Raw genomic sequence first — 14,194 nt, forward strand, 5'->3', positions numbered from 1 at the left:
CTCTCTCTCTCTCTCACACACACACACACACACACACACACACACACACACACACCTGTCATGAAGATGATCTCAGGCTAACCTATTACTGAAAAAGACCTCAGGCTCCCCCAGACTACAGCCTACCACCCCCAGAAGAGAAGCTACCTAGATGAGCTGCAGCTGATGACAGGTGCATCCAACAGAGTCCAGAAGGATCTCCCAACTGAGCACAGCCTAAATTCCCAACTCACAGAACCAAGAACTAAACAAATTATTGTTTTCAGCTACTATGGTTTCTAGTTATTTGTTTTGCAGCCTAATGTGTCAATAGATCTTTACAATGGCATAGAAGCATGTTGTTCCATGACGGAGCATGCACTTAGTTCCCAGAAGTGACAGAATGCCTGACAGCACAGTTGCTATCAGGCCCCTCATTACCTTGAATTCATATCTGCTTAAATGTGGCTTTTTCACCTGCCAATGAAATAGGGTCAGCTTCTTCTAGGGAATCAAGAGGTTTTTCATCAGTAATCGGTAAAGAAGCAGGATACGGTGCCCACCACCACTACCAATGTTCCACACTGAGTTCACAGCTCTGTATATCTTGCTGCTTACCTATTAACAGAGAAGTTACAATGACCGAGTGCTGAGGTGCTTGGACCAGGCTCCAGGGAACTCTGAGTCTCTGTGCTTCTTTCTGAAACTAACCAAACAGCATGGTGGAGGCAAAGAACACAGATTTCTTAAAGCAGGCAGCTGGAGTGTGGATACTAGCTATGTGACCTAGGTGAAATTACTTAACGTTTCTGAGCTGTTTCCTCATGTGGAAAATGAAAATAATGCTTACAGGTTTGGGGGAGGTTTTAGGGGGAAGATAAAGCCTAATGGCAAAGAGTACTTTGTTTTACAGACAAAAAAATATGTTATTTTTTAAATTCTTAGATTCAGTTGAAAAGTAAAGAATAGTAGATTCAAAGATTATTCTAAAAGTCATTCTTTTAACACACTCAGAGAAACAACAAAAACAATCTTTTATGAATTGCTTTTCCTTTTACTCCACCTAAAAACTAAAGGAAAAACTTTTATGTTGTATGTTTTCATTTGTTTTATCAACTTAGCCAGTTAGAACTCAATAAAAAAGAGTTTATGTTTGATATAAATAACTCTTTTAAATTATATCTCCAAATGAAGCTTTCTTCAAGACACAGACCAGTCTGAGGCTCAATCCCTTCTCTTCAGGGGCTTCCTGGAAGAGTAGAGCTTGCATGGGCTTTCTCTGTCACCACAGAATGAACATCTGACCCACAAAAGGCAGGAAACAGTAGAAGGTGCATGAGCCCACCCAGGAAATGCTCAATGCACTGTACTTACCTCCACAAGGATGCGGATGCTCCAGAGCTCGTGCCACTGGGCTCTCACAGCATGCCTGATGTAGCCTATTCCTGAGAAAGTAACTTCTATCCTGCTGTACAGAGGAGCTTTCATCCATAAGTCTCCTCTCCACCTGAAGATCAAGTACATAGCACATCCACATCCCAAGGTCAAGAGGGGGCATTTATATAAACACATAGAGACTACCTGTCAGTTTGAGTCAGCATGGAAGTGTCTGCCTCACACAGTGAGAGCCTAACAATGTATTCCCTAGCACCGAGAACATACTATATACTCACTACTCAGAGGTACCCTAGAGATAATCATTACCTCTCTAATACCTGTGTACTCCTATACATCTCTGCCTTTGCTCATGCTCTCCCTCCAATGTCTCCCCACTAAGCTCCTCTGTGCCTCCAAGACCCAAAACTATGTCCTCTCTACTTCTAATCCTCTCCACCACTCCCTTCAGGCAAATGTAATTGTCCTCTCATCTTTCCCCAACAATGTACTCACAAATCCTTCGATTATACCACATTATATCATATTTGCTTGCTTATCTGTCTCCTCCAACCTCACTGTGAGCTTTATGCCCCATTGCAGCTCACCTAGTTCAGTGCCCCAATGAATGTCCAAAAAGTGACCAAAATCTACCTTATGGTTCCCTGATGGAAATGCTGCAGGTCAACACAGTGTTTATTAGGGGACAACGACACACCAATGGATGGTAGGCTCTAATGTCTTTCAAACAAATGAACCCCTCTTCCCCACCAAATCCTCTGGCCCGATGAGTAGGAGCAACATGTCCACATGCCAAAAGAGCAGGGGTCCAAGAAGGAGGACAGAATGGAAGAGGCATTTTCTGATTGACTGTTGACAGTGGCCACCCCATCCTCCAGTTATCCCCTCCTCTTCATACGCATGGCCCCTGCATTAGCCTTGGTCTCAATTCTTCAACCTGACCCCATACAAGTGCAGTGCTTCCCAGCCTTCTCTGGTTCCTCTAAGTTTCAAGCCTCCTCGCATTTGTACCATGGGCACCTCACTTGCCTCACTCTAGCCTCAGGTCTGCCCTGGCCTCAAGAGGGACCAATGCTGGTGCACTTTATGCTCCAAGCTCCCCATGGGATCAGGTAGAAACTGTCTTCTCCTGGGACTACCTTCTTGCTTGGCTTGTCCTCCATCCTATTGTCCTTCCATCACTGCCCCTCCCCCAGGAGTACTTTCCCAATAAATAACTTGCATAAGAAAACCCATTTCTGGCTTTGCTTCAAGGGAATCTGACCTAAGCCAAATGCTACTATGCACTAGGCCCCTTGCTAGGCACTGAGAAGAGCATAGGGCAGTAGGCAGCACAGTGTGACCAACACAATAAGAAGACCCTCCACAGGTACAAGATAGCAGAGGGGGTGGTGAGAGACCACGTAGGCATGGTCAGAAAGTCTTCCTGTGTGAGGCCTAGAGTTTAATTTTGATAGATGAACTAACTCGTGGGTTATAAACATGATTATTTTTATGTAAAGAGGCTCTTTCAAAGATCCCAAGGGTCTTAGCCACATTAGGAATCCAGGTTTGTGCATTGGTCTTTGCCAGCGCTGCCTAATAGTATTGTGATGATGGGAATGTTCTAGATCTGCCCTGTCCAGTATGGCCATCACCAGCTACATGTGGCTACTGAGCACTTGAAATATGGCAGGTATAATTGAGGAACTAAATTTATAATTTAATTTTATTTTAACTAACTATAATTTAGCTAATTTAATTTTCAACAGCCATACGTAGCTAGTGGCTCCCTGGTTGGAAAACACAGATCTGCACTGACCTCAGAGATGGTGCCCAGAACCAAGCCAACCAGCCGTTTGATGTGGAGATTGGCAGAGGCTGGGTATACGGCCACTTCTCGATGAACCTGACACGCTTCCAGGACTGACTGCAGTGGCAGCCGCCTGTGAGGCTGGTCTTCGCACATGGTCAGCAGAACAGAGTGCAAGGGCTCCAGGAGCTGCAGTGACTGGAGAGAAGAGCACTGTGTGAGATATTTGAAGGGGTGCCACTGCTGAGGCCAGTGTCTTATAGGTTTACAGTGTGGAATAACAGAAATGGATGTTCTTGTGACAACTAGACAGATGCTAGCTCCTTCTGGAGAGTTGAAGGATAGACACAAGATATATCACTGAGGCTACCAAATGCAGAGCAACTATCTCTGCTTCAGCTGTGTGAAGTTTGCTGCTTTCTAATCTGGAATGCTCTTTAGTGCATGAAGAGCCCACACATGTGCTTGGAATATTTATGAAAAATAGATGCTTAACCAAGTGGATTTCCACCTATGGCAAGCATCCAGATGAAATCAGGGATCAGCCTTTAACTCATTCACCTAGGCAGCCTGTCATTTCTCTCAGATTATTTAGATAAGTCTCATTAGGTCTTTCCAGTAGAATGTGAGCTCCAGAAACATAAGGATGGTGGCTTTTTCACTTCAGAATCTCCAGCGGTCAGCACAAGGTCAATAATTTTTGGTTTAACTTCATGTCACGTGTAAACACCAAGCAAAAAAAAAAGAAAGATATTTTACTAACCACTTTCCTCATGTGTTTAAATGACCACTATTTATATGCCTCAACTCAGATTCAATATCAGGCTTTTTCTCAAGCTCACTCATACTGTAAAGTCATTTTCCAGATAAAGGCTGCACTACCATTTCTTGCCATGCTGATGAACAGTGGGGGAGTGAGCTGCAGGTGGAGGAAGCGGTGTATGCAAAGGTCAGCATCTATCTGAATGGAAAAGGCCTATGGGCAGACCCAGAGCCCAGGGCAAAATGACAAGTCAGGGCCCCTCGTTCAAAATTATTAAGAATTTCTAGATGGTGACAGCAGAACATAAAATTGAGCTTGGGGCCCTTGTAAATGTAGGGCCCTGTGCCCATGAAACCAGCCCTGATCATGGCAGAGTACCAGAAAGGAACTGAGCCACAGGTAGGTAGAGACCCAATTCTGGGTTCCAGGTGTGTCCTGCTAAGAAGTGGAATAAATCTCGTGGGTAGTCAGGAACTATGAAAGATTTCACATGAGGAGGGATGTGAGCAGGTGTCTATTTTAAAAAGAGCTCCAGGCAGCATTGGGATATTAAATTGGAAAAAGTAAGGCTGAGATGGAAGGAAGGAAGGAAGGAAGGAAGGAAGGAAGGAAGGAAGGAAGGAAGGAATTCTTCAGCATGTGCTCTTGTTACATTGGTTTTCAAGGAATTCTTATAGTGTCAAATGAAAATTTACACACATACATATTCTGTAGTTAAAAATTTGTAAAATGCTATGATAAACAATGTTAAAAGCTTTCTATGCTTTAAACATTTTCAGAGTCTTTAATAAACTAATCTAAATAATAATTAGGGGGAAGACATTGTGGGAAGCATTTCCCCAAATCAATTGAGCATAGAAACTGTTTTCAGGGAAGGATCCCACTCCAGGAAGAGGCTGCTTTAAAGCTTATTTTATAAATCTGTATCTTCGGTATCTATAAAATCCTCTAGCTTCCTACTTCCTCTGAGCACAGGTGGCAAATAAGAGTTATCTTCCTTTCCAATCCTAAATTGTGGCTGCCTGGAGTGCCATGTTGAGTAGGATTCCCAAGTTGTGTCTGGACTCAGTAGGAGTAGTTCTGTAATTGGTTAGCAATGCCTACCTAGAACCTAGGAGGACAGAGTTGTGGCACACAGCTCAGTAGATGTGGCCCCTGCTTTAGAGAAAACTTCTGAGTAAATCCAAAGACATGGCCTGGCAAGACTTTAAGTACCCTGTTTACAGACCTGATTTGGTGGAACGTGAAACCCTGCTGACCAGTAGAGGGTTGTTCCTAAAGAATAGACGTGTGCCTGCCCAAGAGAAGAGTACATGATTAGATTACAGTCACCTCTGTTATTCTGTGGTCCTGGTCCTGCAAAACAAAAACAAAACTTAATTCCATTTCCCATGTGGCAGACACTGTTGCCTGGCTAACCCAACAAACATCTGCACCTCCCTTAAATTTTGCTGCCTCCTACTCTAGTGGCTAAAAGCCACAATGATCATGACATTCAATTTTGGCAAAAGACATAAGGAAAGTCTATTAGGAGGCTCCTGAGAAAACTTTTGCTTTACTGACAATAGGAACACATGTGACTGGCCCCACTCTTTCTTTCTTTTTTCCTGCCTTGAACACCGATGTGATACATGGAGTCATAGCAGCCATCCCTGGCCATTAGAACAAAATGCCGGTAGCTAAAGAAGATAGAATGGAAATATACAGCCTGGATCCTGGATGACATTTACTGAGCTAGTGACCAATCTCTAGACTTCTTGTTAAGTAAATAATAATTATATCTGTGATTCTAGACCCTGTACTTTAGGCTATTTCTTATAGCCAAAGCCATCTGTCCATGATATACTATGATCCAGACTGATTTAAAAGCATCAAATATTGTCAGAAAGCAATGTGGTATAATGGAAGAGCATTATCTGACTCCTCTGAGTCCCAGTTTCTTTATTTTTAAAGTGACTATTCTGCCTGAATACCCCTGAGAATTGAATAAAAGTACCTGGAGATGGTAATAATAATTATTATTGTTGTTTTTATCGGACAGAGAGCACTTATACCAAGCCTTGTTCTACATCTTTTAGTTATATCACCTTACTTAGTCCTTGCCACAATCCTGTGAAATAAGTATATTAATAGTCCCCTTTTTACATAGGAGGAAACTAAAGCAAAGACAAGTTAAGGAACTTGCAAGTAAGACGTAAAGCCTAGACTTGAACCCAATTACCAGAGTCTCTGCTCTGAGCCATTTGGCCATGTCGCTTCTGGATCATACTAAGTTCTCAATAAATGTTTCATTATTCATATTATTATTAAGCTTCTGATACAACTGACAAGACACATTCTCCTTAAGATCTCTCTTTTCAGGAAATGACTTTTGGGACTTTGGAAGGCATACATTGAATTAATGAAACATGGTATGTAAAAATGCATGATTACTTAAGGAATCCACTGAGTTTAATACAAGTAGATTTGGTTTTGGTTTTTATATATCTAGGTCAAGGGCATATGTCCAGTGTTACATGTACCAATTAGCTCTCTACTTTGTCTGAAATTGTACCCCTAAACCAATGTGTATCCCTCTGAGGAATGTGACTAGATAGCTGCAAGGAAGTTCACAAGCTGCATCCTCATTTGGTGAGAAATGACTCTGATAGCAGATGCCAGAGCAGTATCCCGAGCACTACCGGAGGTACCAGCCACACCTGGAAACTTATTTGGATTTCATGGGCCTTATCTTAAAGTTTCTTAGGAAAGGCCTAAAGCCACATCCAAATCTCAAATCCAGCCCATTGGTAGATGCTGCCTGGAGATGGGTGGTGAGAAAGATGTTGTAGGAAATTTCAGACTCTCTGGGAAAGAACATCATGATTTGTTTATGATGTCCACCACGAGCATGTGATGGGTGATGGTGGCATGAGTTGACTTATAGTTAGAGACCTGCCCGCAACTCTACCTGCACCTGAGACTAACACTCCAAGCAGTGAGGGAAATATTTTAGTGTGCTGGTTAAAACTGAATGTTGGCCTGAGGGGAGGAGTCAATTAGGTATTCTCCTAACCTCAGAATGGGGCCCAGGGCTGGAGAAGGATTCTGGGCACAGCATCTCCTGAGACTACTTTCCTAATTGCCCACCCCACCTCAGCCCATCCCACCCCACAGGATCCAAGCCAAGTTGGATAACAAGAGGAGTCTGTGATGAATGGAAGGGAACAGCAATTAACAGAACTGAGTGGTAGGGGTGCTTTAAGAGAATAGCCAAGTAACTGGGCCTCCTATCCTAATAGGCCTCCGGGCTGGTGGCTTCCACACTTTAACCCAGATACCATGCTTCATAAGCCTAGAGAGTTAAGTTACCAACAAAAATGGCTATTTGGCTTATTCAGGACTTAGTCCCTCCCCACAGTGACCCTTTCTCATCTCAAACTCACCCTTATCTTCCTGGCCCAAACTCTCAGCAACACACCTCCTCAGTTCTTAGCTCTGCCTATTTTTAGCCTTTGAACTCTTAGAGCCCTCCCTCCTCTGTGTGGAGGAATGTGTGCAGGAGAAAAGAGGGTGTTTTTCTCCAACTCAGCTCAGCTCAAGAATGTTCTAAGCAGGGGAATGACTAGACTTTCACAAGACTCTCAGTGGAGTCTAAGCTGTGGTCAGGAGGGTGATGTCTGTTCCTCACCAGTGAGTGCTGAGAGTGGCAGGAGGAGACTTCAGGAGCACTCTAGATCTGTCTTAGCTCAGATCCTGTAGAAAGCAGAGCCTGAGGCAAGGATTAAGTACTGCTACTTCATTCAGGGACTGTAAACCCAGGGCAATATGGGTGAGAAGAAAAGGGAAAGGGATATAAGGAAAGATGTTATGTGCCACATCACCATGCTGGCCACCTCCTTGTAACAAGCCTCAGAGCACAGCAGTAAGCACAGCAAACACAGCTTTCTAGCACTCAGGACTTCTCTGGAAGGCTTACAAGACTTGTCCATCTCAAAGCAGTCAGGAGGAAAGGAAGAAAGGAGAATTTATCTTCTCAGTTCCCTCCCATCTCTCATTTATCATTAGTTAAGATTCACCCGACAGGAAACTAGCTCTCCTGCATTTTCACATTATAACAGCACTTCCCTTTAGTGCTCACTCAGAGAGTCAGATCCATGGCTCAGGATGTGGCATTTTAGGTGAGTCTAGAGCACCGTAAGTAACATGGTGTGGGTGGAACATTGCCTAATAGAGAATTTGAGAAGCATCCATGTCTGTGTCCAATACAGGTGTCCAAGGATTCACTTTTGGGATCTTGGCAGTATAGAAAATGTTATAGGAACCTGGAGTGTTAACAGAGTGGGATAACAGAGTCAGGGCTGCTGTGACTGGGACTTTGATGCTTTTTTCACTGTTGCAATCTGACTTGGAGACACGTGGGCCCATACAGACAAAACCTAGAAGCCACCAAGGCCCTATTCTCTGGGCTCAAAGGAAAAGCAGCCTCTGTTCCAGGGTAGCTTCTGAGAGGAGTGGAATTTCCAGATCTACACTTTTACTGTGAAAGAAGAGGGGAAATGAAACAGAACTCATCAATTAAGTGTCCATTATGTCCTGCCCGTGTTATGTGCCTACCTTACATCATTCTCTCCTTAGAATTTCTTTATTTTTTTTTTGAAATAGAAAATAACATTTATTAGAATTTTTTGCTATTCAGAAGCAAAACACATCTATGGAAAACAAAAATCACCACTGATATTTCTATCCAGAAATAATCACTGCAGACACCTTGGTGTATATATTTTCAGATCTCTCTCTCTCTCTCTCTCTCTCTCTCTCCCTCTCTCTATGTATGTATGTATGTATGTATGTATGTGTGTGTGTATACAACTAGGATCACATTATATATGTATATATTTAATTTTTTTTTAAGTCATTAAATAACTTGCTATACAGCCTCATTTTAATGCTGTCTTGCTTCATATCCACTCTCACTGGATTAGCTTGTTTTCAGTTTATCACTAATGTCAACAAAACAACAAGAAACATTGTTGCAGCTAAATCTTTACTCAATCTTTAGGATAAATTCCTAGTTGAAGATTTCTTGGGACCTTTTAAGAGCTTTTGCTACATGGTACCAATATGCCAGACCATTTATCCCATAGTTTTTCCAACACTTCTTGAATATTTATAATAAGCTAATGGTTTGGGTCTTATTAACCCCACTTTATAGGTGTAGAAATTAGTATACAGAGAGGTTGACTTGTTCTCATCTAAGAATTAATAAGTTTCTGGTAAGAAAGCCTAGGAATAAAGTTATTTAAATCTATCTCCCTTTAGTGTTTTGAGGGCTAAACTGGGAGCTAGGGATGACCTAGAACCAAGCCTTTCCCAGAGGACAGGCCCAGGTGTGCTGCAGAGATGCTATGTGGCTTACCTGAGATGCATCAGGCTGCTCATCATCATTCTGTTGCTGTAGCAGTTCAGGGGCTTTGAAAAGAGCAGCCTCTATGTGAGAAATATGGCTTTGGAAAGAAAGACTTCCAGACGCAGAAAGCAAGGTTGAGCAGGGGCAGACCACATAGTCTGAAGAACCTGAAACCAAAGCAATGCTGGCTATAGGGACAGGGCCACCATTTGAAGGGCCATTCATGGGACAATGCCCAGCAGGTGTCTTGCAAGTACTCTATCTGGAATGGACTGTGAGCTGACCCAGGGCAAACACAAAGTGGAACAAATTCAACCCTGATGTACCCCTCACCCCAGCCTGTTACACAGAAGCATATGTTAGGAAAGGTAGCTACAGCGGTGGTGGGGAAACTAGCAGCTGCATCCAAATTCATCAATGGCCTAAGAGTCTTAAGGTAAAAGGTAAAGAAAGATCAAGTCCACCTGGAAATTGGCATAATACTGAGTTCTCTGGAACCAGGGCAGTGACCCAAGGAGCTGGTCTTCTGGATATTCCGTAACTGTGCATTAAAGCCTCCAGGACAGGTAAGAGGGACTGATGGTTCAGGGAAAAGATGGAGCTGAAGGTGCAGGTTCAGGGGCCTTTTCATCCCCTATGCTGCAACCCATCATCCTAACTGCTCAGGTGCGATTTCACTTGAGGAGAGTGTCTATTTCAGGAAGGAAGCCACCAAACACATGTGACTTCTGAGTTGATATCTGGGTGTTGGGGATTCAGTGTTTGTTCCACTTACTCATTTAATGCCTCTTAGCTACAAATCCAACTTTCAATACCCGCTCCACCACTTAAGCATCTCTCTTTTACAGCGAGCGTCACATTCAGCTTTCTCAGTAGAGGGCGCTAGAGAGACACAGCGGAAAGCGGGTTCCCCTGCTGTTTCTGGAGGATCAGCGGTGTGTGTGTGTGAAGGGCACCTGGTGACTCTTTGCGCAGAACCCGCCCACGACGCGCAGTCCCTAGGCCACTCAGTCTTATGAAGTGGTCACCTTGTCTACACAGACGCTGCAGGCTCAGGCCTCCTGCCCTCACCAGCTGCAGAGCTGTGGCTCACCTGCGCGCACCGCCTCCCAGAGGACCACTCCACCCCTGTTCTGATTGCGTGTTCCTGGCTTGTCCAGTGACTGCAGGCCACCGATAGCCTGGCAAAGCAGCTAACTTCGCCATCATCATGGGCTGCAGGCATAACTTCTCCAGGAGATCTGGACTCCAACCTGGAGAGGTAGCTTCCCTTCAAAGTTTGTCTCTCATCGGGACTGCCCTCAACCCTAGGGGACCATGAAGTTTCCTCATTTCTCACAGTTACTTTTCTATTGGAGTTTCATAATTCTTTATATTAACCTTCCCTGTTTAGACCACCGAATGTGTGGATTCTAGTTCCTGATGGGACACAAGTGGTGCAGTATCTGGCAAGGGACAGTGTGGGGGTTGCCCGGTCTCCTGTCTCTGGTTATACCTAGACTGCCTATAGGTGTTGAGAGGGGCCATAGAGCTGTAGCCTCTATGTCCCTAGCCAGCATGCCTGTAAAAGCTGTAATAACAAGGCAGAATCGATACCTTTCTTTCAATTTTGCCACTGGCCATGTGTCCAAGAGGCCTGCTCTCTCAGCACAACTCCATGGGTAGGTGTCAATTACTTACTCATTATAATACCTCCGACTGATAACAGATAGAAAAGAAGTACCAAGAAATGTATTTGTTTGGGAAGCTTCACATTCATCACCCCGCAACTCAACAGCCCCAAACATATTCTCTTACCCTTCCGGAGGTCTTCCAGGAGGTGCTCAGCTGCCAGAGACAAGAGGGACCAGATTTCCTCCTCTGACAGAGCTTCACCCTTGACCTGCAGGGCGCTAGCCAGCGTCACGGAAGCCGGGTTCATGCCTGTAAAGACATATGTGTGGCAGAGCCCCTGCAATTTCCAGAAGCGCGTCTGGTACTGCACTCACCACTCCAGCCCAAGCATAGTCCAGCCCTCTCCACAGCATGGAGCACCATGTTTTCATCATTCGTGTCCCCAGGGTTGGATACAGAACTAGGCACACAGGAGAAGCTAGAGAAATGTTCATTAGGGGCCTGGCCAGGCTGGTTAATTGGTTCTCAGTGAATTGGTAAATAAATAAATAAATTCAAATGAAACGATTAGTGAATAAATAAATGAACAAATGAACCGTGAGAATGGCACCTCCCTCCAAGCTGGGCTTGTGTTATTGTAGAGAGCTACCTATGTCTGGGTAGTGTCTATTGCCTGCTCTCCTCTCTGTCTGGAAAAGTGAGTTAACGATCTTTTTTGCCTCCAATATATGATTTATGTCTTTTCCTCTTCAGCTTCCACACTCAAAATAAGATTTGGTGCCAGCACCAGCTCTGTCTCTAATGAGTCACTAGGAGGAATAGTGAGCCCTATGTTTTGAAAAGGTGCAGACTCACAGGAAAGCACAAGACTGCTTTACAGGAGGATCTGGTGAGGAAGGCTGGAAGTGCTTCTTTAAACCAAAGCTGACATTTAAATGTCTGTCCTTCTGACAAAGCTGCCACCCATTAATCTCCAGCGGGAAGAGCCCCAGGTGTAGTGGCAGCAGAAAGAGGCCAGGCAGGCTTTTCCTAATCCTTTACGTCACTGATCTTTGTATGGCCAGAGCTCTTGGAGGGCAGGTGTGTTGTGCTGAGGTGGGGTGGGGAGCTCCTTATGGCATACCCATCCCTCCATCCAACAGGCTAATCCAAGCTCTCCATTACCCAGCTGCTCAGTTCCCTACATACACATCTAAGGCCAGCCTACTGCCTTGGGAAGAGAGAGAGATTCCCGGGAGAAAGAGCCTTGCTCTTCTATTTCTCAGGGGCGGGGGGGTGACCAGAAAGGACCTGGGCAGGAAGGTTTAAGTGTGAGATGTTACTAAGGAGTCTGTGAAGAAGTGTCTTTTGATCCCATTTTCAGACAGGAAAGCAGTCCAAGGTAACCCATAAAAAATGATGGAATTGCAGCTGAAGTCCAGGCTCTCTTGTCTTTCTTTCCTTTTCTTTTTTCTTCCTCCTTTCCTTTTCTAAACCTTGTTTGAAACTTATGAACCAGTCATTTCCATTCTGATTTTTTCTAACTTTCTATATTTTTCTAACATTTTTCTATATGTTTTAGTTTTCTATATATAACATCATACATGTTTTATTTTTATTTTATTATATAGAATATTTTATTATATGTTTTGTTCATTTTTATATGTTTCTATATTTTTTCCAACTTTCTATATTTTTCTAACTCTCTATAACCACATGAAAGGCTACTTTTTAAAGAAAAAAAGGGACAAGATTATGATTCTCGAATAGAAAATCTCTGAATCTCAAAATAAAATATCTTACAAAATATCAAGTTTTTTTTATTTCCAATCACTTTATGACTACAAAAAAAAATGCATTAAAAGTCTTCTAGGCTCATGTGGCTAATTAAGACCATTATTTCAATATAGTAAGTAATTCAATGGAGAAAAGACCACCTCTCCAAAAAACAGTACGGGACCCATCACGAAAATACTCACAACTTATACAATTATTAACTCAAAATAGATCATAGATGTAATATAGAACATAAAATCTGTAAATTTTTGGAAAAAAATAGGAGAAAATATTCAAGATTTAGGCCTAGGCAAAATGTTCATAGACTTGACACCAAAAGCTCAATCTATAAAAGGAAAAATGGATAAATTGGACCTCATCAAAACAAAAACTTTAGCTCTGAGAAAGGCACTGTTAAGAGGATGAAAAGATAAGCTATACACTGGGAAAAATATTTGAAAACCACATATCCAACAAAGTATACATGTATAGAATATATAAAAAATTCACACAAAACTCATCAATAAGAAAATAAACGATCCAATTAGAAAATGAGCAAAAGACATAAACAGACATTTTATCAAAGAGGATATGCAAATGACAAAGAAGTACTAGAAAAGGTGTTCACTAGCCATTAGAGAAAAATGAATTAAAATCATGATAAGATGTCACTACATACCTACCAGAAATACAAGTAAAAAATTGTGACAATACCAAAAGCTGGTGAGATTGCAAAGAAACTAGATCACTCACACATTGCTGATGAGAATATGCAATAGTACAACTACATTGTAAAGTAGTTTGGCAGTTTCTTATAAAATTAAACATGCAATTAATATTCTACTTAATAATTGTACTCTTGGGCATGTATCTTAAAGAAATAAAAATTAATGTTCACACAAAAACCTATGCTCAAATATCCATAGTATTTTTATTTGTAATAGCCAAAAACTGGAAACCAGATGTTCTTTAACAGGTAAATGATTAAGCAAACCATGTTGCTATGACATACTTTAGCAATTAAAAAGAATAAACTATAGACACATGCAACTTGGATGAATCTCCAGAGAATTATGCTTAGAGGAAAAAAAGCCAATCCGAAAGGTTACATACTATATGATTCTATTTATGTAACATTCTATTTTAAATTTTTTGTTTTTATTTTTCAATTACAGTTGACATTTAATATTGTATCAGTTTCAGGTATACAGTGGTCAGACATTTATATAACCTATGAAGTAATCTTCCCAATTAGTCTACTACCCACCTGGCACCATGCATAGTTATTATCATATTATTGACTGTATTCCCTATGCTGTACTTTACATCCCCACGACTATTTTGTAACTGCCAATATATAACATTCTCGAAATGACAAAATTATAGAAACAGAGAACAAATTAGTAGTTGCTAGAGCTTAAGGATGGAAGGAAGAAAAGTGGGTGTGGTTATAAAAGGGCAACAGATGGGATCCTTGTGGTGATGGAAACTTTCTTGTTATATATAT

At 42.3% G+C, this 14,194-nt stretch overlaps 1 protein-coding gene across 1 annotated transcript in view; it reads right to left on the reverse strand.

Moving 5' to 3' along the window:
- The window catches only part of FRMPD2 (FERM and PDZ domain containing 2), an 84,737-nt gene extending 73,498 nt beyond the window's left edge, over positions 1 to 11,239 (reverse strand). The window contains exons 1-6 of the mRNA XM_006916946.1: positions 11,116 to 11,239; positions 9,328 to 9,485; positions 5,158 to 5,223; positions 3,176 to 3,364; positions 1,354 to 1,486; positions 598 to 685 (exon numbers count right to left, since the gene is read on the reverse strand). Of these exons, the coding sequence (XP_006917008.1) occupies positions 598 to 685; positions 1,354 to 1,486; positions 3,176 to 3,364; positions 5,158 to 5,223; positions 9,328 to 9,485; positions 11,116 to 11,239 (758 nt within the window). The remainder of the gene's footprint in view (positions 1 to 597; positions 686 to 1,353; positions 1,487 to 3,175; positions 3,365 to 5,157; positions 5,224 to 9,327; positions 9,486 to 11,115) is intronic.
- Between the last annotated feature and the right edge of the window lie 2,955 nt (positions 11,240 to 14,194).

This window comes from Pteropus alecto, unplaced genomic scaffold (genome assembly GCF_000325575.1).
Source record: "Pteropus alecto unplaced genomic scaffold, ASM32557v1 scaffold287, whole genome shotgun sequence".
Lineage (NCBI taxonomy): Eukaryota > Metazoa > Chordata > Mammalia > Chiroptera > Pteropodidae > Pteropus > Pteropus alecto.